Source organism: Eurypyga helias, unplaced genomic scaffold, assembly GCF_000690775.1.
Source record: "Eurypyga helias isolate BGI_N326 unplaced genomic scaffold, ASM69077v1 scaffold45112, whole genome shotgun sequence".
NCBI lineage: Eukaryota > Metazoa > Chordata > Aves > Eurypygiformes > Eurypygidae > Eurypyga > Eurypyga helias.
This window is the reverse complement of record NW_010234840.1, coordinates 1-27,323: the sequence shown is the minus strand read 5'-3', so window position 1 is coordinate 27,323 and position 27,323 is coordinate 1. Positions and strand designations below refer to the sequence as shown.

Here is a 27,323-nt window from a genome sequence, read left to right as displayed (position 1 = left end):
GCCCATGTGCTCAGTGTGGCGTTCTTAGCATTAACAACCGAGCACGCTGTGTCAAAATACCCCAGTTCCTAGAGTAGCCCACCACTTCCTCAAGGCCACAGGTGTAAAAACCAGATTGTTACCTGCTTGGTTCAGTGCCCACCTGAAATTATCCTCACTGGGCTGCACTCCGCTCCTCTGAGCGGGCACCTTCCACCTTTTCTGACCAAAATACTGTTTTTCACTTCAGGAAATGCAACTCTGTGGGGTCTGCTAGACAGGCCGCACCTCATGTATCAGAATGTTAAGTTATAAGAAATTACTTTTCCAGGGCCTTACACAGCAGCATCCATATTACAGCTGCGTGTTGTCTACAGCTGTGGCTTGCTTTGAAAAAAGAAACCACAACAAAACCAAAAGAGCAAAGCAAAACCACCAACTCCCACTCCCCAACACCCTCTTCCTCCCTCTCCTCGGAACCACAGGCCGTGTTACTGAGCACACTTGTCTGTCTTGGGGCTTCCCCTGTAGAGAAGCTTGACTTCCACAAAGGCTGTCCGGTGTGGAGCGATGGATGCCTGTTCCCTACTCGTTCTCATTGCTATTACTGCTGTTGTGGGGTTTTTCTACCACTCTTGAGCATACGGTTATCAGTGACACCGCAGGCAGACAGTGAAGATGTCATTCCAGTGCAGTCTGTTTTCTTGTTGGTTTTCTTTTTTTTCTTCCTTTGGACTACATCGATTATAGTTGCCATTTCATATGCTAATTAAGTAATAGAAGCTTTAGTATGTGTTAATCATCCTTGTAAACTTGTAAGACTGAAACAGATGGGGTTGGTGGTGTGTACCCATAGCATTAGAACTGTGGTAAGAGACAACCATCTTTCCAACCCAACATGACAGTTCCTATCTCATCATGTACTTAGTGGCTGCCGCATTTCATACTAATGCATGTGTCAGTCACAGCTGTCTGACACAAATCACAATGGCTTTATTCTATGGCTCGAGGGGGTTTTGTTGTTGTTACATGAACTACTTTGTCTTGAGAATATGGAGTCTGATATTAGCGAAACAGCTTTAACAGGAAATTGACATGTGATGAGAAAATTTGTTCATCACTTCCACAAATCAGAGGGTTTGCCTGCTTCTGGATTTTCAGTCAAGATCTGGAGCAGCTGCTTTCAGAGTTCAGAACAACTCATACTGCCTCCCTCTGCTAAGCCCATGATTTCTTGGTTCTGTCTTTCTGCTACTTCTGGTGATTGTGTTGATGCTTTTCACTCTTGGCTATTGGGAAACACCTAGTTACAAGACCTGGCCAACCCCCAAATCCTGTAGGATCATCATAGTAACATATTTTGGAAGGCTGAAGCTTAGAAGTCCAAATGATGCTGGACTCATCTTGAATGTCATGCTGCCCAGCCTTCCTCCTAAGAAGTAGTACAAGTCTGATAGATGAGTCAGGAGTCAAAGCTGAAACCAAAGGAGTATTAGTCAGTCTTTCTGGGCATGACAGCTGCCACAAAATACCACACCTCCCGTGTATGATCTGTAACCCAGAAGGGAAGGCGGCCTAGTTAAGCTCTGCCAAGTGTCTTAATATCCGTAAGTAGAAGGTACCGTGCAAGTTTCAGATACCACACTAGGACTGGTTCGCCTTCATTCCTAAAGGCCTGCAATGGAGTATGTGTTTTGAAACCCTATGGAAGATGATTATACCTTTGAGTACAGCTCAATAGCACAATCTGGTCATCTATGTACACAAACTAAGTTCATCAGTCACAAACAGTTTGAGTGTGTGAAGCTGTTTACAAAAATGGTACTTATTTCTCAGTTTTAATGTAAAATCTTACCCGGCTGCTCCTTGGTCAGGTACTTTCAGGAAATCCAAGCTTTCTGGTTGCTGTGAAATCTTGCCTGATCCTCCTGACAGTTGCCGTGGCAAAGTTGGCCGTGTCATATTTGTATACAGGCTTTTCTGATTGGCCCGTTGATTTCCTGGGACATGGGGAAGTGGTACCAACTGGGGAGGATTTATTACTCCATTTTGCTGCTGACCTAGAAGGAAATAAAGTGTGAACACATCCAGCTCAGCTGTCAGTTAGACTCAGCTGTCAAGGAACTTGAAAACACAGTAATGTTGAAATACTGAAGTGTGATTTATACACAGTTTCAAGTCTGCTGGCGCTCTGGTTTGGGTTGATGTCGTCTTGGACTTGTGCTCAAGCCCTGAATGTTATGAATAGGGAAGGGGATTAGCTCTCAGATGAATTCAACCTTTTATTAATGTTAGAGGTGTGGTTGTTACATGTGAGCTATTTAAAAAATACCGCACAAAATTTTATCCAGTTAAGAGCTGACCTAAAGCTAACTAGAATTGCTGGGGATCTCTTTTTAAGTTCAAACTCCATCCATCTTCGTGAATACTGGGTAGACTGCTTTTTAAGTTGCTATAATTATTTGTCTATTTGAACAAGCAACAGGGTTTGGGGTGTCTTGTTTGTTTGTTTTAAAGCCTTGCTGCTACTTCGATAGCTCAAAAGAAGTTTGAATTTTCTGGGTGATGACAAGGGTAAATGGCTTTAAATAATTATGCCTCTAACTCAGATTTAAACCAAACTCCCCATGTGTCATCTACCTGCAGGATCAGGGCCTAAGGAGCTAAATTCTTCATGTTTTACATTCTGAAAAGTAGCAGAATGAATAGCTGTGCAGAGAGCCTCCTCTCATAATCATGACCTGGAAAAACCTTACTGCATTCAACTGCTGGTCTTTGCTTCTGATACTCTCTTGAGACTGTGGCAGAGCTTATGTAGTCATGAACTCATACATAAAACTCGCTTTGGGACCCAAGCTAGTGTGGCACATATGCTGTGGTTCTATAAAGAAAGGTTTGTTTTATTCTGAACATATATGTAACAGTCTGTTCAGCTACCGGACCATTAATTTCAAAACAGGTATGAAAATAGCAGACTGCATTTCAAATGATCAAGGACGATGGCCCACACTGTGAGAGCAGGATGAAGAGAATTGTTTGTGACTTTCATGGAGGAATGTGCCCAAATCATGCAATTGCCTCAGACTCCTTGAAAGTCTGGACAATATAGCTGGAACTCTTTTGTAACAGCTGTCTTCAGTCTTATTTTTCCAGTTATAATTGACTACTTTTATCAAAGGGTTTGAATTAAAAAAAACCCAAAACCAAACCACCACCAAAACCCCCATGTTACGGTAATACATTTGAGATCTCTATGAAAGACTGCTACTTACCTGCTTACATGATGCCCTAATGCATAAGGGTCAACACAGCATTTAACTTCAGTAGCTGGTTACGCTTATCCTGCCTGGACACTACAGTGTGGTTTCACTGGTCCAGGAACATCTAATCTAGTTCAGCTCCACAACTGAACACCTGGGAAGAGGTGGGTCACTGGAATATTGTTCTCTCCTTGGAGTTCACAGGCCAAATTAATTTTTTGCCTCTAGGGCAGAGGTGAAGCAACCAGATGACATCAATCCCATGCAGTAAATTAGCCCAGTGTCTTGCTGCACAGAGGCAGGCTCTTCTAAACAGTGCTGTGGGTTGACATGTCTGCCAGGAGCTGTCATAGGCTCTGGGGGATATATGGTTACAAAAGGACATACTGCAGGTATGGGCCGGACTGGTGCCTTGGACTTGCAGGCAAATCTACATCCAAACCACCTTACCTACATGAGGCAAGTTTGGGCTCAGTCTGCAGGCACAAGGCTTCTTTAACCAATGTTTTTGTCTTTTTCATGTAGCTATGAAACTGCTGAAAGAGTTTTTGAAAATATTAAACCAGACTTCCTTGATTTAACTCATCCTGAATGAATATTTAGTGCATTTGCAGACAGGTTAACTCCTGTAACTACAGCAATTTCCCATTTCACTACAAGCATCTCTTGCAGATCATGCAGTCTTAGTTTAACTCATACAGCTATGAGTTTTACTAGGATTGGGAATTGCCTAGTTAATTTGGTGACCAAGACTGGTTCCACACTCAACTGATAGCATTAGCATTGTGCTTCTCAAGAAACAACAGCTGACTGAAAGAGAACCCTTTGCTAAAAAAAAAACCCAACAGACCACACTTGGGAAATGTTGGATCAATGGAACATTGTTCTCCCCTCTGAGTTCACAGGCTAAATTAATCATATCTTTCAAGGGCAGATGTGAAACGCCCTAATGACATCAATCCCATGCAGAAAAAGCCATGCTCCTTACTGGCACAGCTGATAGGTCTCAGCATTCAGCTTACACAAAAGTTGTTACCCACAGGGTAGGACAATGTGACATAAATTGTATTCTGTTATTTACTGGCCCTGAAAGCAGTTTCATTGCAGAGCACTGTCTGTGGCTTGGTAAGTGTATAGCTTTTACTCCTGAAAGGGCAATGGGGAAGGCTGTGAGGTTAGTTTTAGATTGTCTTACGCTCAGTGGCTGAACAGGCCAGCATCCATGAGAACCAGGACACCTCTGGTAGAATACCAGTTTGGTTGTCTGCAGACTCCAACAATACACCTCAAAATTCCTACAATGTATGTTTTCCGGACAGGAACTTTTAAAGAGGATTTTAAACCTTTACTATGATTTTCGAATGGGTAAAAATTACCACATAACAAGAATAAATCAAAAGTAATTTTGGTTTTGCCCGAGGCTAAGAGGACTTACCAGGAGGAGGTGGTGCGGCTCTCATAGGATAAGTCTGACTTTGAGACCTGTTAGAATAACCTCTACTTTGAGTAAGGTTCCGCCTAGTAGGACCTAAAAGAAACCAGCAACATTTTGTTACCCTTTCACCATTACTTAATCAGGTAAGCCCTTCTGACTGGCAGAGCCCCACTCCGATCAGAAAGAGCTGATCTTCAGGAATGAGGAATCTGACTCCTACAGTGCTGGCTGGGTTGTGCTTGAAGCTTCACGTGCAGCAAGGATAACTTCGGTATATTCTCCCTTTCGTGATCTAGTTCAGCTGCAGGTAAAGCTGTCTCAAGAGCACAGGTAAATGAGGAACAAAAGGCCGTTACCTTATGAATCTGTTCATAAATCACAGGTAGCTGGCACTACTTGCGACTACCCTGTTTCCTGTCAGCAGTTAGTATGAAAAAAAGGTAAGACACAAAACCTGAGAGGCTCAATCTTTGGTGATATACAGGGGTTACCCTTCCTCATACCTCACCTGTCCTGTCCTGATGCAGACCTTTCTTCACCAGCCAGACTGTAGGAACTGCAGGAGCTCAAAGCAGAGTGAAACACTCTTCCCCACAATGCTTGGCTAACTGTGCCATTCACAGTATGCCACATGATTAAATGCCCTCGCTTCTGCTGCCATAGGGCAAAGAATTTCAGACATTTCAGAAGCAGTTGGTATATAGTGAAAGTAACGGAATTCCAGCACAATGGTAGAGCAGCAGGGAATTCTGCTGTATTGTTTGGATCTTATTTTAAGTAAGTGTTACAGAGAAATCATAAAGAACATGTTAAGGCTAGAGGCAAGCAAGGAAAGAAAGTCTCGACCATTCTCTAAATTTCTAAACCATTCACTAATTTCTAAAGGAAGTTCATACTTACGGGAATTCTTTGGCAGCCCAGGCCCGATGCTGATCTGCAGCACTTTATTACTTGGTTTGAGAATGGCTATCTCTCCTTGGCCTTGCATAAACTGCACTTGTCGAGAACCAGCACTGCTCCAGGGCCCCCAACTCTCCTTTTTCAGCTTTACTTCAAGTCTAATGTTAGCACATGAACGCATGAATAAAAAAACAGAAAGCCCTTCTGTGTCAAGTCAGGACAGTATCACTTATCAGCAGGTAACGTTTTAGAAATACAGAAAGCAGACTGAGAAACTGTATGCCCTGAGTGACTTAGCTTACATAAACCACCTAATGAAGTCACTTTTTCATGCTTTGAAAATGTTGTTCTTAACTGGTGGTTGCACTTTACTGATAGAGCCACTCAAAGGAGGTTTTAGACACCATGTGGAGGCTGGACAGCAGAGCGAGCTTTGAGGAAAAACGTGCAAAGGTCTGCCTAAGAAATCTGTCTGCAGTCAAACACCGCTGCCTCTGCAGCAGACAGAGCAAGCTGGAGTGTTCCGTTCCTAAACACTGTCCTGTATGTAGCATTAGATGTGTATATGTATGTATATACATTGGTATGTATGTGCCAGTATGTGCTCTAGGACTGGGCCTTGTGCATGGCAGTAGACATTTTTGCATACATTTACTTCACTGTTTCCAAATTAATTTTTTTTTCCACATGCACACACACATATATAAATTCTTTCCCAGCATTTCCATACTATACATCTCCTTTGAACTGTAATTAGCTATGAGCTAAGTAATTTATGGTTTGGTTTCGGGCAAGACCTCAGATGTACAATACATCACATCTTAAAGGAACAGAATAATTTACTCCTGGAACTGGCTTTGGACTCCCAGTGTATACACGACAGCAAATGTTTCACAGGTCAATTGCCCTCCTACACCCTTTCCAAACTACAGTAAAAATCTCCTGTTACCTTTTATCATACAAATTCAAGGCCTGCTGTTGCTAATCTGCCTAATGGGTAGGAGTATTCGCAAAAGCACATGCTTCTTGGGACAGTATGCAGCATGTTCTTACAGCCAACATGCACAACAAACATCCTGCAGCTTTTCAGGCTTGTTTCTAAATGATCTTCCCAATATCATTTACTTAACGAGGCTCCTTTAGAATTATTCTCTCACTTGGCAGTCCTCTGTCCCCACAACAAACTTCAGATTTTCAGATTGTTACAGTATGTTTGGGAATTCTCTTTCAAACTCTTCATCACGATGTTTCCACTCCCAGGTCAAGGTTAAGGAGCTGGAAGAGGATGCTCCCTTTTCATGACAGGAAAGAGCACCCAGCAGAGATGCAGAGCTCGCGCTACAGTTGCACATTAATTGTGCAGTGACTGGTGTGGCCCTTGCTGTGGGGCCACAGCTCTGCGGGCACAGAGCTGCTCTGCAGCACAAAGCTGTGTCAAGCCTGATCCCATGTTCAGTGGACTGAAAGCAAGTCTTCTTTCTATGCACAGACATGGAAAGTGGCAGATGGCCCGGATGCAACCCTGATCTACGGCGAGCTAATCAGAACGTCTGATCTCCTTGCACATACAGATTTTAACACTGTGCTGCCTCTTATTATCTTAAAACAAAGCATAGTGTCAGGAGCTCAACAACTAGCACTCACTCATTTCCTTGGCAGCAAGAACAAAGATTATTCTTAGAAGCCCATTGAAAATAACTCACGTATTGCTAAATTTCAGAGGTAGTTTTCTTTGTGTTTTCTCTTCGTATCGCTTTGATAAGAGGCTTAAAAACTCCGTTTTGAAGACTGATTCGAGCAAACTATCATATTCCTGTTCATGTAGAATGAAAATGTCATCCTGCATGGTGCTGAAAAGAAATCAGAGCATATACCACTCAGATTAAAATTCCATCAGCAAATACAGCCAGCATTAAAATGTCATTTACAGAGTACTCGTAGTTAATTTTTAAGAACATGAAGTTCAAGCAGCATTAATTATGGAGTGTTGCTTTCTAAGTGTAGATTAATTTTCTGCTTCCCTTTTCAGTGTCTCATCCATATCCCCATGCAGCCACCTGAATGCTAGCTAGTGTAGGCCAACATGTGCCTGGAGAAGAGACAACTGTGCAGAGCTGAGAATTTCTTAACCTTATCACAAAATAACCATCACAGCACCAGCGTGATAGTTCACAAAATGGGAGTGCAACCGATGAAAAAAGGAGCATTAGTTAGATATTTTAAAGTATTCCTGGCAGAAAATGTGAGGCTCCTTTTCATGGTTCTTTAATCTGCTGCAGGGAGAATGATCTGCTGCTGCTATTACTAATACCAGAAAATACTATTTTATATTAGCAATTTATCTAATACATTAGATATCACCTACTAAGTGAAAAAGTCACTCTCCCTTTGCATTTCTCTCTGAAGAAACAGACCTTTCAAATCCTGCTGGATTTGGAATTAACATTCATTATGAGTTTCCACCATTTTTTCCTAAAGAAACCACAGTATATGTAACTCAGAAGTGTGAATGTCTGCATTGCTAAGAAACAGCTTCTTTCAATGCCTTTTGCATCACACAAAAGTGCTGATCTCCCACCTAAATCTACCTATGCATTTCTTCAACATTTCAGAGTAACTCCACAAGTGATTTAATTATAGCACATCAGAAACCTCAAAGAACATACAGCTCAGAAAAAAAAGCCTCCACCTTCCATCAGAGACAAATTTAGGTCTATTTGCCCTCATCACTGTTTTCTGATCCTAATTACCTAGCAATCAACACCTTTCCCCTTTGAACATGCTCCTCCCTTTTCCTCTCCCAGCTGGTTTGCCTGATTGCTGACTCTATAAATCTGGAAGAGGGGTCAGGTCTAGCTCTCCGACCCTCACTTTTCCTCTGGTTACTTGAGACTACGGCCTCCCTCTGCAGACTGTGAGTACTTTCCTATGCAGAATTAAAAACAGCTTCCTAGTGCTGCTAGAGGTGCTCTTGGTGGTCAGGTATGAAGATACAATCCTAACCCACCTGAGACATTAGGTAAAAGATGAGTTGTATCACTGCCTGTTATTCTAAGAATCTACCTACCATCTGTAATACTCCATATTCTTCTTTCAACTTCTGAAGTCTTTCCCATAGTTTGCAAAAAGATATATGAAACTACAAAACTTACCTAGTTAGCATTCAAATATCAGTAAGAAATCTATAGAAATGGAGTAAGAGCATGACATCCTGTCCTATCACCAAGCAAATCTAGAGACATGTAAGAAAAGCCCAAGACCTACAGTAAACATTATCCTGGCAGTGACCCTACATTTTCTGACCTGGCAAAGATTCTGACTTCCCAATGCTGTAGGGATGTCCTGTGTCACTCCTTATCAGAAGAATTTTAAAGCTTCAATTGTTACTAAAAACTCAAGAACACTTCCATGAGAGTATGGGTTGCCATTTCCTGTACCCTGAACAAATTCCAAGTTGAGCACTTGCATTCCTTCAGTAATTTAAACTGTTATGTAGTGCAAACGGCTTTTAATACGTGCCAGTAGTGATAATTATTCTGCCCTTATTGTGTATAGGTGTAGTGATACAAGCTTACATCGATGTCGCACACTGCTTTCTTGAGATATTGTTTAGATAGCAATGCCAGAATCCGGTTAACCTCTTTCCTCCTTCCATTTACAATATATTTCATTTTGTATTGATTTAGTTTAATATTGCATGAAAAACAGAACAAATTAAGAATTGAAACTTCTAAAACTTCAAGGCTGCAATACAGAATAGAGCTAAATCCATTCTGGAAAGCTCATAAAGAATGCTGCTGCAATTATATTCTTCCAGTGCAGAGGTTTGAGATTCACTTCAAAGCCAGTTAGAAATCAATTATCTGAGAGGTACAGAAAATTTAAGCTACATGTGTAACAAACTGGAGTTTTCAGAGCACGTAAGCTACAACTACCGCAATTTTTGCTATGAGCCTGACATCTGAAAAACTGTTTTGGGTTTTTTGTTGGCTTTTTTCCCCTCAAAAAATACACAGTAGGTAATACAGGTACTAAATAAAGGGGATTTTATTACAAGCTCTTGTCACCGAGACAAGATTATCTGTAATTTGAGAGAAACAGTAACTTTTACAGCCTCTGCAGCCACTTCAGTACAGAGTGAAGAGACCCCTTGGTTAAGACGCATTTTGAACCCAGGCCATACTAACATGGTAACAGGGAAAAGCCCTCTCGCCCCCTAAGATTTTACAGTTTGGTTTTGGAGGAATACCTGGACAGTTTGAAAGGTTGTAATTCTAAATCTACTTTTTGCATATACAAAACCCAGTGTTTTTTACAACAAAATAAAATCAGTAAGGTAAATTAAAAACATGATTAGTCATAATGTAACATACGTATTTCCTCTGAACTAAATGCGTTTGGTTTTGCTTCAGAAGGTTCTGTGGAACTGTTATTTACATGTGAGGGAGTGTAACAGCTTTCACTGACTTGGCAGGCAGCCATCCTTTTAGCTGACTCAATGTGACTATGCCTTTGGAATGCTACAGGCCCAATTCAAGCGTCTGGCTGCAATCTGCTCAAGGATTGCACAGCGCACAGTCCAAACTTGGAGCACTGAAGAGACAGGTTCCACTCTCAACTTCAACCTTGATCTCCTACAGCTGCTGCGTTGCAGTTGTTATTATAAAGATTTGTGATTGATAAAACACGGATTTTGAAAAGGGTACTGTGAGGAGACACATCTTGGAGACCCTCCCCTAATCTTGAAATGGCTGTGAAGAATTCTGTGAAAATGTGAAATCTGCTGGTTTTAAGTACAGGATAATGTCTGTGAGAAGATTCCTGGCTATGCTAACGGAACTGTTTTATAAGCATATACTAAAAAACCTCTGCAGTAGCTATCAATACACAGCACTCAAGTGTAGACGTATGATTTATTTCAATATTTGAAGTACACCTGTTGCCTTGTATTGGTATTCTTTTCTATCAAATTACACTCAGCTACCAGCTCTGATAAACTACAATGAACTGCAGAGGAGTCCAGACTTTGTTCACTCATCCTCAAAGGGATGAAATTATATAGACAAGAATCCACTGGTTTCATGGGCAGGTTCTTCCTCATTTTGCTCAGCTAACTGTGTTTCTCAGCTCTGTGTGGACACCTCACAGACAGTTCCTGCAGTCAAGGACTGGCCTGACATTCAGTCAACAGAAGTGATGTGAAACCCAACTAGAAATAAAGGTTTTTGGTAGCTCACCAGAGAGACTGCCCCATTAGGAAGCCATGGCCACGTACAAGGTGCACTTCTCTAAGTAAGGATTATTTCTGGGTATACAAGTTTGAGCCAAAACTTACTAGAACCTGCCTGTGTGCATGGTGAATACATGCTTTACAGAATACTTTCTGGGGGACACACCAGATAGGTGAGACCCAGTGTAAGTGAAACATTTTAACTAGTCAGGCTATAAACATCAACATCTATTGCTGTAACACACTTACTAGGTCTGGAGTGAAAATAAGGCTTCAGCTTTCTTTGTTTACAAGATTCAATTAATACAGCTTAAGAAACTCACCCTTCATCAACCGACTTATTTCCCCCTGTCCTACAGAAATTTCTCTGTCAACTGAAGGATATTTTCAAGGTACTGACCTTAAAGAAACTGAAAGAATTCTTTCCACTTCCATCCTTCGCTTTAAGACTTCCTTCACTTGGCCTTTCTCTGGACCCTGCTTTATCTTTTCACGCCCAATCAGATAGATACACTTTGGAGTGAGGATGAGATCTCGCTTCACGCTCTGAAATACAACATTGTTTGAAAATACATGGCTATGCAGAGATCAATACACTAGTGTTGTGCTGCTGTTCCAGAGATACATAATGTGCTATGATTTGGGGCAATACTGTTAGTCTTTGGTTCAAGTGAAAGAAAAAAAAAAAAGTGATGTGATTAATCACCTGACCTCAGAGTGAGGTTCCACGGGACAAGAAAGTAGCTTTGTTCCCCATTTGCTAACTAATGTAGCTTTCTGCCCAGCAAGTCCCATAAAGCCTTCATCCTGGGACAACAGGTTTGACAATGGCAATGTTCCGATCACAGGGGTGTAACTGCTTCCCTATGTGCCTTTGAGGTCAAAGACACATTTTCAAGCTGGTACGCTAGATGGTATGACACTAACATGACGGAGTTTCTGTTAAAGGATGGCAAGGATGCCTGTAACTTCCTAGCACAACTAATCATGAGTGGATGTTGCTCTTAAACTTACCTTAAACCGTCTATCATATTTTGTTACGGTGTCTGCGAAATCGATCTTCTCCCGTTTGCCCACAAACTGGCGTAGCTCTGGATGGTCCTCCATGCCTATGTAATCTCCCACAAAATTCCTGTTAATGCTGTTTCGTCTTCTCTCCTTCTTGTTCAGCAATAGATCTGATGCTTGAATACCAAAAAGAAACATTTACTTAGCTTTCTAAACTCATTATCTCAGAGGTGACTCTTTCAAGCAGAACTTTTAGGGAAAAAGTGATAACCAAATTGTTTATAATATGGGAAAAATAGTAAAGCACTGCTACTAATTCCTTATATAAGGATCCATGTGATTATTTTATCCATTCCTAATGAAATACCCTGATGGCAAGCTCAGCAATTCTGATGAATAGGGAGCACTTTTGGAACTAAGGAATTTCTCACTCATTGATGGAAATTAAAGATTAACTCTTCTAAAACCAGAATGGTGTTCACGTACATAACCCAGGTCACACGTGCAACTAAGCACTACAGTCCTTGGATTGATTTGTATCAGCTACAGGCCACCTAGGACCTGTATAACTGTGGAAAGCTTTTCCTTTTTCACTTCCCCTGGAACGTCCCCAGTCTGTCTTGCTCAGTCTGGCTTCATTTTGAGAGTGAAACACTGGGTAGTCCAAGAAATCCGTGCATGCTGAGCAGCCAACCTTATCAGTGGTGCCTTAGGGGTCCAACAATTCGCAGTCATTCCGAGAACCATCTGCAGTGCAATGGTTTGCTCTACAGAGATGGAGATGCTTCCCTTCATCCCTGGCACACTCTCTGTTCCTGGAATTGTGTGTGAAATATGTCATCAGAAGTTACGACCTACCTTCTTCTCTCATTTGTACGTATTTCTTCCTGGCCACATACTTCCTCCATATCTTCTGGATGGTCCTGGCATACCCATCATACTTCCTCTCTCTCATCTCTTCCAACAAAAATAGCTGTACAAAGAGACAGTAGGGTGAGTCAAACTTTTTACATGAAAAGTTCAAGAAAAATCTGTATTTTACTTTCAACAACTTTTCAGTGCATTTCACTCTAGATCCAAGCTGGTGCCTCTACCACAAGTAGAATGTTACATAACCTTTCTGGGAGAAATCTCTGACACTTGAGTGCTTCTGGTGCTTACCAGTGCACCCATGAATCTTGATAGCCAATGATGAAGGAAGAGGAATCTGAATTCTCCCCGAAATATTCTACTGGTGCAACTCAATGTTCTCCACTGGGCATCCATCCAGCCTCCATTGTCACAATCTCCAAAATTCACATTTCTCTTGTCAGAATATCACCATGTCTATGGGGATCTGTGCAATGTGTAAAATAATGCACTCATTCACATGCAACTTCCTTCCCTATCTGAATTTCATACTCATGTCCGTTGGCTCCATTCTTTCCCAGGAGTGGTTTGTCAGTTGGCTGCAGGGTTTACAACTATGATCTTGTATTTCAGGGTCTAAAATTTTGTCAGAATTCAAGAGGAAATGCTGATTTATCAATACAGAAATGGAAGGTGCATCCCCGTTCTTGAGAATTTCCCAGGTTCCACTAAAATATATGTAAATTTAACGACTAGAAAAATTTTGTAGTTATTGTAGAATACAGCATATTTCACTACAACCTTTTACATACTCCAGTGTTTTCTTGTCTCATCAGACGGACAAGCATTTTGCTAACACAGTAATAAATCAGTCCAATAACACTACTGTTGCTTATTATCTCCCTCTACTGCATGTTAAATATTCATAAAGCCTTCTCTTCTAGCTTTGAAAAAAAGTAAAATCAGTAAAAACAGGTATGTCAAGAAGCAAACCTGGGCTTTACAGCCATTTCTTAATTTGCTGCCCTCAACCATGCAGATCTAGAAAAACACTGTTGTTCATATTCATCTTAAAAAGGAAACTTGATCTAGTGCAAACCATTTCTGCAGAACCTCAGTTGCTCTTGTACAGAATTATTTACAGGTGTTTGATGGAAATGTAAATAACGAAGCCTCCTTTCTGCCACCCATAAAACCTTATTTCACAGTTGGCAACTCGCCATCTACAGCAAACTTAAAAAAATCTCTTCCCAAACACACAAGCAGTAGATAGGGTTTCAGCACAGAGTCATGAGTGCTCCTGATGCAAAAACTTCCTCAGCTTCAGCAGGGCCATGATCAAGGCCTTGTACAATTCAGTTTACAGTAACAATATTGATGTCTCTTGTGAACACTCACCATTTATTTCTCTAACAATAATGCTAATTGCAAAATCTCAATGCCAAATAGTCTGTCAGCTGAAGGTCACAGTAAAATGAGAGATGATTTTGATACCAAAAGATTTAAAGCCAGCTTTAGAATATTCAGCTCAAAAAATTTTTCATCTTAAAATTACTATTTTTAATACTTGTTTACAAACTGATTTCCTGCTGTGTTTTTCCCCTCCAAAACCCAAATTTTTGAAGAAAATGTATCAAGTGATTGAAAGTCTTAATTTAAATTAAGATCAGAATGCAACCTCAAAAAAGTTTTACTATTTCCAGTCAACCTCATGTTGTCTTAACCTGCAGAACCGCCCTCCAGTAGAACTCACAGATATGCTACTAAATGGCATATACATGCAACTGGGACTTGTTATTGCAGAAATGCATTAGAATAGGAAGATGCATCTGCTGGAACAATTTCCTCCTCTTGGAAACAACCGAGTCCTGTATGTTGGGGTACAGAATATTTCATTTCTTTCCTTGAAAAAACCCACCCCACTGGTGAAGATACGGCTGCTGAAACCTGAGCTCTTATCAGGGACAACCATACCAAGCTTATCATACTTCAGCAGCTAGGAAAGGAGGACAGTTCCTTGTAGGATTTATTACAAAAAACTAAAACCAAAAATACCTCAAAATTTTGATTTATCAATAAAGTAGGATAACATTGAGAAAACAGTCATCACACGTGAGTTATTTTGGTTTCTTCCCTTCTTTATCTCCCAAACTAGGATTGTATTTGGTTTGTTACTAACTCCAGTGAACAGCACAGATGCAAAATAATTTCACAGTGAAAACAAGGAAAATCAGGTTTGCTGCAGTGTAAGATAATGAACACAGGACCGGAAGATGTTGCTTAAATTACTGATTCTGGTCCCTTGTAATTACAAGCAATTAAGTTGCCTGTATTAATTCAAATAACTACTTGACCAGAATGTGTACTTGCCACCACCCTGTAATAAACTTGAGGTCACTGATAAAGCACTACAACTCAACTCTAATGTCACAAGACAATGTCAAAGACATCCACTGACATGCAAAGCTATTGCACCAGCTTTGTAAGACAAAACTCCCCAGTAAGCTCAGGAAATAGATCATGGCCCGTGCTACAGAGGCAGGAGATACAGCTCATACTTCCTCATAACTGGCTAGCTAAGGTGTTGCTTCCAATGACTAAGTAAGATTAATCCTGTACAAGAATTTTCTGCTCTGCCGACATGCACCTAAGTATTCTGATAACCTAACTGCTATATGCTTTATTAATATAAATGTGTGTCTAAGATGGCAGGAACATAAAGTCCCATTATTCCTGAATAGAGATGAAACTATCTTATCCTATTTATGGCAGAAACAACACCGTTTCTATTCTGACTTGGAGAATTATTACCTTTTTCCCTTTAACAGAGATTTTCCCATGTGACTGGGCAAAATGGTGTCATTGCCTGAATTACTGTTGTTCTGCAGAGCAGAAAATGTTTCTGGAAAAGAACATGGTAGTGACAGAAGTGTTCTGCTTTTATTTTGACATGTAACTTCAGGTGAAGCACCAAGAATCCCCCCAGTGCTGAACTGCAAGGTACGGCATACAAACTAAGCCCGATTGCTTCTGATACATAAGGAATGCACGATGGTGAGTAGAGCATAGTTTTTTCCTTCACAGCTTTCCTGAACAGTGATGTAAGAAAAGTTTTCCAACAGACTTTGTGCACTGTAGCAGCCACAGGGTAAAACCAACCTTATGATGCCTCCCTAATGTTCTGAATGGGATTTCAAGTTGCAGTCATTCTGGCACAGTGACTTAATCAATGGTGCATAACTTCTCTTAATTATAACTGGGGGCTATTCTACTTTCATCCATAGTTGTTGTACTGAGAAGCTATGTTCTTGGGCTAGTGGTCGTACGTAGGTTTTCATGCTATGATATTCCTTCATAGGGGAGATCCCCTGATGGAATGTCACCATGTGCAACCTTACACCAGAGCATCTTCACATCCCATCTCCTCTTCTTGATGCATTTAATGCTCCTTGTATTAGTGTCAAAACCATGCGGGCTCCTTAGGTGCTGTGTCCGCTATAAAAGTGCCTAGAATCACTGTTCCTGTGAGACACCTGCCCAGCTTGGCTTACATTCTTGTGCTTCTCCCACCTTAGCATATATCATGCTCGACTTCTGAGTATACAGGCCTTTTATTTCAGCAAAACAGTTCCACAAAGACCCATGTTCAGCCACACTTACAGACTCTGGAGCTTTGATGAAGACTTTGGATTTTCCAAGCTGGTATTGGTCAGGATCCATGTTGACTGACTGCAGCAGGTGGAGAACTCCTTGTTTCTCTTCTCCTTTCCAGGAAGGCCAGGTTGCTTTGGTCAGAATGGCATACCTTAACCACCAAGGAGAAGAGATCAAAACATGAAACAGCAGCAGCAGATTACCACTGACTCTTAGTCAGTACTGCACTGGAGGGAGGTTGACAATTTCAACAGGGCTTACAGAAGCTTGAAGCGTGGGAAGATGCAAAGTGTTAAGATGTTACTTGTTTAGCAAGACCAAACTACTGCAATAAGAAGGGCAACAATGTCCAGAGTCTCCCATTTCAGATGCTGTTACTATTTAGTAACCCCAGTAGTTAATTACAGAAAGTTCTGCTGTGATCTCCTTAAGTCCAGGGCAAGGTTATCTACTAGCAATGATTTAGGGTCCAGATTTAAGTACCTACACCCTTGATAATCTAGATTCATTCCCAAGCACATGGCCGATTTCCCAATCAAGCCTTCTCTGTCTGTCATATTCGTAAGAAGGCTTTTTGTATGTCTAAGCAAGTGGCTAGCTCACACTCGTAACCCACCCGTTTAACAGCTGGTCTGCATTTAGCAAGGAGCCCTTCTTGGCTTTACCCCAGAAAGCCTTTGTCTTGGCCTCTGGGACAAGAGGGAAGATATATGTTGGTGCTACCTGGAGGGAACACTGGGAACTGACGACACAAAAGGCTAGGGAAGGAGGCAGGGATAGTGCTGTAGTACCATGCCTTTGATAGGAAGAGGTGAGTAGTCTTCTTTCTCATGCTGTTCTTTTTAAGCCTTGAAAATGAGATGGATGCCAGGTTGCAGCCCCTTTTAAACAGTCCACTTTCTCAAACTTAACCTGGGTGTCTGGAACTGCCATGCTGGAGTTACAAAGCTGCCTTGTTCCACTGCCCACCAAGGAGCACTGATGGGCTTTAGCTGCCTCAGTGTGTCTGTGGATGTGACTTTTCCAGCAGCAGCTATTTAGATGCCTTTGACAAGGAGACTGGAGAACAGCTGAATGTGTTGTGATAAATTTCTCCCCCAAATCTTTCATGTTCTTTACTCTTGACAATTTTTTTAATGCCTTAAGCATACTTGCGTTATATAAACTAAATCATGCTTATTAGTAGAAATATTCAACTAAGGAAAGTGATAAAGTATGGAATTCAGTTTGTTGTAATTCACGAGTCATTCCTTAAGAAGATTTAGGCAGCTCCTAATAAAATGTTCTCAAAAATCACACAAGGAATTGTTAGAAAATTCATTAAGGAAACGTTCATTACTCATTCTTGTCACCTCTAAAATGTTATCCAGCCAGGAAGCAGAAACAGTGTCATGCAACTTTAACAATACCACACAAAGAAAAGTAGCAAACCGTTAAAAAAGAACATAACACAAAACTCAAACACCTCTGAATAGCAAGTATATTGAAAGAGAAAGCTAACTTATGAATAATTCAGTAGCGTTCAAAAGGGTCTGCTGATGTTACCCGTTCAAATCTATTAGTCCTTAACAAGTGCTCAGGTACTATGCATGATGGTGTAACAAAGTAGCTCTTGTACCATCTCAAATAGTGAGTGTATTATACATAATCTGTGTTTACAATGTGAACACTTAAATATTTACGTAATTTATCAGTATTATGGGATAAATAGATGTAACCTTGGAAGGAGCTGTAAGTTAAAGTAACTCCCAGCTTAATTAATTAATAGCCTTTTTTGCAGGTTCATCATGTACTGCCAACAGTACAGTTGTATAGGGGGTCTAAGCAAGTCTGAATTTAAAGGAGCTAATGTTAATAAAGATATTTGAAACTGCTACCTTCCACACAACAGAATCTGACACTACATTTCAGCATGTTGCAAATTCTTTCCTACATCTTCTGAGCTGTAAAGGAGGGCACAGGGAAAAACATGACTTAAGACCTTTAAATATAAGTAAAGGTATTAGGTACAAAATAAGAATACATTTGAAATTCTCCTTTTTCATAAACTCAGATTAACTTCATACATTTTACTGATGTGACAAGCCTACAGGGCAGAAGAAAAAGATTATTCTACAACATGCATTTCATGTTGGGCATTTCACAGATTTGTAAGGTGACAATGCTGCCATTGATCACTGCTGTTTAGAAGGAGCACTTTCCTCTCATGTTCTTGTGCATGCTTCCCATTAAACTGGTGTCGTTAACGTTCTCCCAGCACAACTGGTCATGTCAACAACCACGTATCTAGGGTTTTCGAGCTCGTGTAATTTCATCTTACAGGGGATTTGGGCACAAGTACTGTTTTCTTAAAATGCTTCTGAAACAATTTCAAATCATGACTGCCCCCCTCAAATTATCTGTTATAAACTCACAGTAAGCAGTTAGGTCTTATGTCTAAATATGGGAGTATGGAGTTCAGCCTTCAGATCGGTTATGCTTTGAAACACATAGGCCTTTTCAGTGACTGTGGCTTTTTGCATGCAAATGTAAATGTTGTACATAGAAGTCTATTCAGCCCAGAAATCACCACTTATCTGGAGCTGCCAAGGAGCTCCCAATGAAAACAAGTGTACAAGCATGCATTTCCTGTCCATCCCATGCCTCAGCCCGCTTTTACTCACACTGACTCAGGGTGTCAGAACAGAGCTTGTTCTGGATGTTAGGGAACTGTGAATGGAAAGGGTGCAGGAAGAGTTTTACTCATAAGAAAATGTTAAATTAAACAAGACTAAGTTGAAACAAATGGATGAATTCCATAGAGATTTCAGTGCCTGTGGATCTCTACATATAAAGTGAAATACAGAAATTTATTCACCTTCCAGAAGTACCACATAGCCTGCTTTTGTGCTGACCTCTCAGGCACATTTCTACACCTGCACAGCCTTCTCAAATCAGTGTTCAACAAGTGTGGAGGGTAGATTTCACCCACATTATTAATCTGTGATTCTGTCTCAACAACAGCTGTGCTGTTAAGTAATGAAGCTTGAAGCATATTCATGTTTACATGTCTGTGCTTGGAGATCGTGAAGAAAAAGGGATTTAAAACTGTTCCGTAATGAAAACTGTGTCTATACTTTAAGATATTTTAGGCCTGTCTATTACTAGATGATTAGAACATTCTCTGTATTGTCATGAAGTATTATCAATGGCTTTGTTCTGTGATTTCTGATTAATTATAGTCCATTCCTTGCAACAATTGATTGGGTTTTATATTCTCAAATGTAACACAAAGACTTCCAACAAAAGCCGATTTGTCATGTAATGGCTCATTTTGGGCACGTATTAGCTGTATGCCTCAAATTTCTAAAAAACAGAAGCTGAATGTTGTATGAATCTTGGAATTGCTCTTATTTAAGAGGATTTCATTAGTGGAGGTAGTTTATCATCTTAGCAGCTGGTCCTAAGACACTGAAAAAAGGATCCGTCTTACAGAGCTCTGACTTGCTTTCATTCAGCGAGCAGCTGCAGTGGTTTGAGTTGTAACCATTCCCAGCTGCTTGAACACCAGTGGAAAGGATATGATGGGCAATTTAAGGTCACTCTTTACACCCAAGTGGCAGGCATGTATTTCTTTAGCTATCTTCTGTAACTGGGTAAGAAGAGTTGGGACAGCTAGAGCAGTAACATTTTAAACAAGGGCTAGCAGATAGACACTCAAATCCCAGGCTCTGCAGCTCATAACTAAGTTGCCTGAATTCTTTTTAACTTTGAGGAGCCCTCTCATGGGGCTGCTGCTTCTTTTCTTCAAAAAGAACTGCGGGCTTAGGCAAGTTTACAGAAAAATTAAAAGACTATCAAAGATACAAAGCCAGCCTTGAAGACACTTTCAAATCTCTGTGCAACCTAAATCATGAGCAAGGTAAATGAGGAAAAAGGAAAGGTTAAGCAGGAAATAAGTGGCTTTCAAAACTTGCAACTTCGTGTCTTCCTCCTCATCACATTAACAACTGCGCTGTGATACTGCAAAACGAGTATAATCCTACCTCTGCAAAAACTTCTTGAAAACCCGCCTGTAGGCATAGCCAGCTCTTCTTACTCGAATATTTTCTTTCAGACCTAAGTATTCCACTTGATGTTTTACCCTGTGGACAAAAGCAGTGCAAGATTTACAATCCATTTGATTTCAGCAGATTTGTGGATTGAGACGTTCTTACAAGTCCGTATCAGTTTAAAGACTATTGGCTTCTAAAATTCATGTGCAGGTATTTGAATCTATTCTTGCACACTACCATGCACACTGCACAGTGGAAAAATATTCAAGGCCTGCAGACTACATGGCTGATATATATGTAGCAAGTTTTATCTTAGCACTTTTTCTGAGATTAACTTCCCATCTCTTAATTTATGTATAAATTTCTTAACTAATATTATTACGCTTAGAAGGCCAAGTAACTATTACCTATACAAGGTATCCAAGGGAGTGAGAAATTGTTTTGTGTTCTTTTACTGTAGGTTTCACCTATGTTTTAGGTAGCTGAAACATCAACAGTAGCACACAGTAGCTCTTTTTCGGTTGTTCTGCAGAAAGGACCAAGTCTGATGCCTGGAGAAAGCCCCAGATGCCACACTTTGATTACACAAAGAATCAGAAAGGAGAAGGCCAGGCCAGTAGATTCATGAAAAACTGTTGTTCCTCCAAATTTTATCATGGTGCAAAGGAAGGATGTGAGGATAGGCACAAGGCTGGCTGAAGCATGCCTTGTAAACTTGCTCATGACGTACTTCAATTACAGACCAAACCAGCACTGGTACAGGATCCACAGAAAGCGTGAATGGCTGTGGAGGGACGCTGCTGCACATGCCCTTTCTGGAGCTGTGGTGCACTTTTTAATGTTCCTTCTTACATATCCTGCTAGTCTATTCCTTAATGCCTGGCAATTTGAAGAACTGCAGTTAGCTTCCTTAATAATGCCTGACTCCTGCAGTTTTCCATTGCATTTCCTGAATTTGCTCATCTAAGTCATGTGGCTGGAAGAGGCAATGTCAGTTTTTAACTGACATGTGGCGTTCAGGGGCTTCTGTTCTTTTACAGGGCACATTATAGATGCTTTAGCTTTCAGTCAGAATTACACGATTTGTTCAGGTTTTAGCCCTGCAAAAGTTTACATATAAAAAAATGTGAGCCTGTTGAGGGCCATTTCACTTTGTTTTGCTTACTATTTCTCTGATTTTACAAAACGTTTATCAAACCCTGAAAAACCCTTGGTAAATTCCATGTTATTTCTCCAGCTATTTTGAAATGTTAATTTTGAGTATAAAGTGTATTGCCCATGGATTTCTTTTTTCCTTTTTTATGGTTGAGACATTCTTTTCACATGACTCACAGTAGAAAGGAAAAAAAACTTCTGAAATCCCATGCTACAAATGACAAAAGTCTTTCAGTTACTCCTTTTTAAAGAACATCTAAGAGGGGTATTTTACTGAATGATGAGCAATACTGCTTTTTTAGCTTGTAATAAAGAATACTGCACATTTTAATCTTGCTGTGTGCAAGGAATAAAATACATTTTGTGCCCACCCCAGGAATTCTGGTGCAGTAGAAAGCTGGTGGACAAAAATACATTTTCCTGTTTATAGCTTTCTCTTCTGTTCACATCTGGAATAATGCACTGCAGCAACAGTATTACTCCCATTTTCTTACTGTCCTGCCAGTATTAGTGTCCAGCAACAGAGAATTTGAGACACTTTTCTGTTTTTCCTTTTCTTTCTGAGAAAATACACACTGAAAATCTCTCTCCAGGCATCAACCTCAAGCAGGTCAGGGTCTGGGAATTCAGCTAATGCAGCAATTTTGAATACAAGTTCAAGTGGCTGTGCCAGGACCTGAACAAAAACACATTTCAAGAACACCCCAATTTTTGGAATAGCTAAGGTATTATACAAGGTTTAGATATTACGCAAGGTCTGTGCTGCAGTGCTAAATATTCTGGAATTATTCAACAGCAGTACAAAGCTGGAGTGACATGGCTTTTGTGAGCATGAAGTAAGACAGGCTTTGTGAAGGCTTTTTCCCTTTTTCAGTAACATTTTCACAGTCTAGTAACATGCTACTAATAAGCAGATTAGACATACACTCGCTGCCATAGTCAATGTAAAGGGAGTAGTATGATACAGCATTATGCTACCACAGAAGGAAACAAAAAGCCCTAAACCAACATTCAGCAAAATAGCCCATAAACTCAGTTGTTTTCTATTTCCCTCAACACAGAACTTTCCCACAGTAAAATCATGCAACAACAAACAAGGTTAAGTTTGAGCTGTGATACACATATAAATTTCTATTCCGCAGGCACGTCGCTAACTGCTACAGGAAATCTATCCTTACGTGAGGTCCCAGAGTAATATAGGGGAAATCACAGTCAGAAATGGGAGAGAATGTTAGGATTTTTGCACAGGGATGAAGGATTACAATTATAAGAACTACTTTGTTTTGTGTCTGAGTTTGATAGAGTATTATCCTTTGTATCTCACTTGTTATCAGTAGCTGCTGCATTTGCCAAGTATCTTCCTCATTATGGGAAAACAAGAAGAAATCTTGCCCATTTTTGCTCCAAAAGGGGTTTCCTGAAAGCTGGCCTTTTCTCAGGACTACGCGTTTCTTTGTTTGCTTCATTGGTTTCCTAGCAACACCTTCCACAATAATAGGCCTGTTTTCCAATACCTAAAGGATTGATTTTTAAAAGCCCTTCAACTTACAGTTAGAAGTTTTAGACATACTTTTTCTGGGATCACTAAATTTCCTCCTTTGGTCCCCAGTGTCAGTGGAAAGTTAGGTGCTGCATAGTAGGATTTTCAGGGGTTGAAAAGCTCTAGAGAAAGAGGGTCTAGTTTACTGCCAAGGCCTACAGGACACTTTCAAGTGCAGCCCCAACTGTGGCTTCTGTAAGTGCTCTACATCTGCATGTAATTGGGCCAGTCTGCATGCCAAATGGCAGGAAGTGAATTCTGGTGTGTGGTTGATATGGTCAAGAATGCTTTTTATCAGACTTGACAAGTTGTTTCACCCTGATAAAAATAACCAGTTGCTTTATCAGCACTTTTACCAATACCAAAACTACTTGGTGTATAGTAATAAATGCTATCTTGGAACCTCACATAGCAGACATGCTGTGTGCTGATCACCTACCTCAGGGCAAAAAAGGAGAAGTACCTTTTTTCAGGTAATAGGAAGATGCTATAAAGCACCACATAGTTAAAGATGCCTTAAAACATGTGAAAACACAAAACGGATCATTTAGACATCCATTTTACATCTATATAACCACCTGATATGATAAGGTAGTGACTTCTTGTTAAAAAGCTTGGCAATGAACTTCAGCAGTCACAAAGAAGGAACCTTATACATTCTTGACTACAGACTTTCTGGTAAGTCTGATACATAATATCATGAGATGCAGGCATCCTGCTGGCTTTTTAGCTAACTAATAGAAGCTTTTCAAAGCATAAAGCAAAAGTTTGAAATCATATGTAATGCATTTGGTCTGCAAATTCTACATGGAAAATTGAGTGTAATACACTGATTGTGTTACTGTTATGTAAATGATTATTTGTAACTGATAGAGGAAAAGCTAACTGCTAATTTAGACCAAGTAACCACAGTTTATCTTCAAGGTTTAGGAGAAGTCATGCCAGATTTCATTTCTGAAGGTTTTATAGTATCTAGTTCTGTTTCTCTGGAGGCTGCATAATTACAAATTATGATTTTTTGTGACTTTTTTTTTTTATATTAGCACTGTTTCTTATTACATACTCTGCTTTTCCATACCTGCTCTCCTCCCAGTCTCGAGACTTCTTTGTTTCATTTGGTTTGATGCAGCGGATGTAATGGGGTGTACACTTCATCAGAGTGCCAACAAGGTCATTTGCTTGTTTCTGCAAAATTGAGGGAAAATAAAAGGATATGAGCTGAACAATGGAGTAAATCCTGTGAGAGAATTCTAAAAATTATCAACTGTCTGCTCATGATCCAGGTGACTGGATCCAGCTGACTTCCATCTTTCTCCAGTGTCTTGGGATAATATGCACCTCATGAAAAATTTATGAGTAAATAGAAGGCGCCCTTATCTCCAGCTATGTAATTTATTTAAACTATTATATAAAAACATGGAGTGACAAGGAATACCGCAGGTGAACTTGACCGTCAGGGCGAAACAGGAGGAAAGAGGCTAATAAAATCTAGATCTCCCAAGTCTGCAAGCATGTAATCTAAGCGTTTATTTTGCAACCGGTCTCCAAAAAGATGCTCGCCTTCTAACACTTGCTGCCTTATTCAAGGCACATTATGGTCAGTAGAAAGACTTCTGTTGACTTCAGTGGGCGTTGGATCAGGCCCTGCTGCATTTCTGCACTATAAAGAAACCAGTTATCTGTAGTTAATTGTAGGGAATCAAGTGGCTGTGTGAAGGGGCTCATTCATTATGCACATGCAAGTACTATTATTGCTACCATCAATTGCTCGTTTGGAAGATTCACTGCTGTAGAATGCAGATGAACAAAACATCTAATGAACAGTGATGCTGGGCAAAACATGATTCTAACAGCTAAACCAATTCACCACTTTTTACTGTCTAGACATTTTAAAAGATAGACATGGGGAGTATCTTGATTGCAAAGAACAGCAAAGACTAGAGTACTATTATTGCTACCATCAATTGCTCGTTTGGAAGATTCACTGCTGTAGAATGCAGATGAACAAAACATCTAATGAACAGTGATGCTGGGCAAAACATGATTCTAACAGCTAAACCAATTCACCACTTTTTACTGTCTAGACATTTTAAAAGATAGACATGGGGAGTATCTTGATTGCAAAGAACAGCAAAGACTAGTTTTTTTTAAAAATTTAGGTATCTATGCACAAACACACCCCCACATTTCCCCCCCCCTTTTTTCCCCATAATTACATACTAACAGCAAAACTAGACATACTTTGATTTTACTGCCTGCAGTGGTAGGACGGCCCTTCTTGTCCACTTGAAGATTTTCAGGAAACAGAGCCTTTATAAAAGGCCTAGGAAAGAATTAATAAAACAGTGTTGGGGCGGAAAGATATTTAATACAGGAAGGTCAAGGAATATGCTGTAGAAGTTGGTAGTTGAGCAGAATACAAATAGCTGTTTCTATTAATATGGAGTTGTATCAAATCTATTTTAAGATTAGTATTTTCTGAGAGCTTCATTCTTCACAGAGAGCCCTTGCTATTTTGGTGAACCTCAGAAGACACGAGCCCAGACTTCTAGACTCAAAGAAATGTCCGTTTCTTAAAGTAAGCATCAAGTCATTAAAATACATAACAAAAAGATGTTACTCTATATGCTAAAACAGTGCCTGTTCTAAGGGCATGCCAAATCACTGACGGCCTTTTCTGAAGCCAAAACAAGCTGTCACTGTACCATGTGATTCTGACACTGCAGTACCTTACTTATTCAGATCTGCAGAACACAAAGGTCGATACAACACGATACTGCTCTACTGCAGTGGTGCCTTATTTCCACTTTTATACAAATGAATTCGCAAGCTGTGAGGTAGAGAAGTCAAGCCCTCTGCAACCATCTCAATTAGCACATTATTCCTAGCTTTAAGCAAGTTTTGCTTACGTACAAATCACTGCTCTGCATGAGTTCAATCAAGTCCATGAAAAGAACATCCCGATTTCTCTCGCAGAATCCATCCATATCATAAGATACCTGGGCCAAGGTGGAAATTGATTGATTGTGGTAAGTTGAGAACCCAATATTTAAAGAAAATTTAAATTCTATCCTCATCAGTAGCTGTTCTGAACTTTTTGGTTAGTCTGGTATAACTTAAAGCTACTATAATGATCACCAAATCCTTGCATGTATTATCTGTTAACTCTTTCACAGCAAACATAAGGAATTTCATGCATATATTTAAATTCCATGACTTCTGGAGCTAGTGAATGGAATACAACACAAGTGAATTGCACAGTCGTTTTTATCAAAGAAAAATTTTCACATAAACTTTTACTGTTATTAACTATAACTGCAGGAAATCACTAATAGTCTGAGAAATATACCCAAAGATACAACTGTACATTACACTCCTAGTTTTATTGGCATATCATCACCTAAGGAGCACTTCTACAGCAGTAAATTTAAAGAGTTCAGATACTATAACCAACCATTAATAAAAGACACAGGGTGTTTGTTTATTGCATTTACCATTAAGTTCTGGTTAGTATGTTTGACAGCAGCAAGGCCCAGACTCAGCTCTCCTAAGTAGGGATGTCAGGGCATATTTGTTCTAAGCTCCCTACACTGTGAATGGAGGGCTGTCTCCTGAGATAATCTACTTAAAATCAAAACAGCCCTCTACAGGGCTTCCCCCTTCCTTTCATTACTGTTCTGTTCTTTACATTACGCAGAATTCAGTGAGAACTTTCCACATTACCTTTCCAGCATAATGATGAATGATAAACCCCTGGTTCCAGCTGTTGAAATGTTCGTGAGTCCCAATCTGCATCTGGAGTTTTTGAAGCAGCGTTTGGTCAGCTCCTTCTCCCACTGCATGCATTGTGGCACACACATCATCTAAAATGCTCATAATCCCAGGGGGATTCTAGTGCGTTGGAGAAGAATAACAAAAGCAGCAAAAGAAGTGAGGGGGTGAAAAAAAAATATTACACCACGTTTTTCCTCTGAAACAGAAAATTATCTTTGCCACAAAAGCACTAGAACAAAGTCACAGCAGGCAGAATTCCCAGTAGAGTTCACAGCAGAGATTAATTTGTACACTGGCATGCAAATAGTTTCAGCAGAGATGCCACTTCATGTAATGACAGTGACAATGGGAAATGATGGGGGAAACAATGATTGCTATTGAACAACACTTTGAAATACTTCCTTTTCACTTGTTTCTGCTTAATTTGTGACAGTACCTCAAAGGGAGCTGGTATTGTAGCTTCCCTAAACTGAAATACGTCCGTTCCAACCCCCCTGCCATGGGC

General features: G+C 40.2%; 1 protein-coding gene across 1 annotated transcript; it reads right to left on the bottom strand.

The window, feature by feature from the left end:
• Window positions 1-1,830: 1,830 nt before the first annotated feature.
• LOC104503451 (unconventional myosin-Ie-like) lies at window positions 1,831-26,929 on the bottom strand. The gene is made up of 13 exons (XM_010146577.1): window positions 26,768-26,929; window positions 25,958-26,043; window positions 25,286-25,367; window positions 24,123-24,229; window positions 20,341-20,439; window positions 16,322-16,466; window positions 12,671-12,785; window positions 11,819-11,988; window positions 11,205-11,350; window positions 7,278-7,424; window positions 5,575-5,732; window positions 4,675-4,767; window positions 1,831-2,039 (listed from the first exon to the last, which is right to left on the bottom strand). Exons 1-13 carry the CDS (start codon window positions 26,918-26,920, stop codon window positions 1,831-1,833), a joined length of 1,710 nt encoding a protein of 569 aa, XP_010144879.1. The 5' UTR covers window positions 26,921-26,929.
• Between the last annotated feature and the right edge of the window lie 394 nt (window positions 26,930-27,323).

Coding starts and splice junctions, on each gene's coding strand:
- LOC104503451 (XM_010146577.1), bottom strand. CDS start 26,920: ATGAGCATTTTAGATGATGTGTGTGCCACAATGCATGCAGTGGGAGAA. Junction 11,989..12,670: donor CGTACAAATGAGAGAAGAAG/GTAGGTCGTAAC, acceptor TTGGTATTCAAG/CATCAGATCTATTGCTGAAC. Junction 7,425..11,204: donor ATTCTTTCAGTTTCTTTAAG/GTCAGTACCTTG, acceptor ATTTCTTTTCAG/CACCATGCAGGATGACATTT.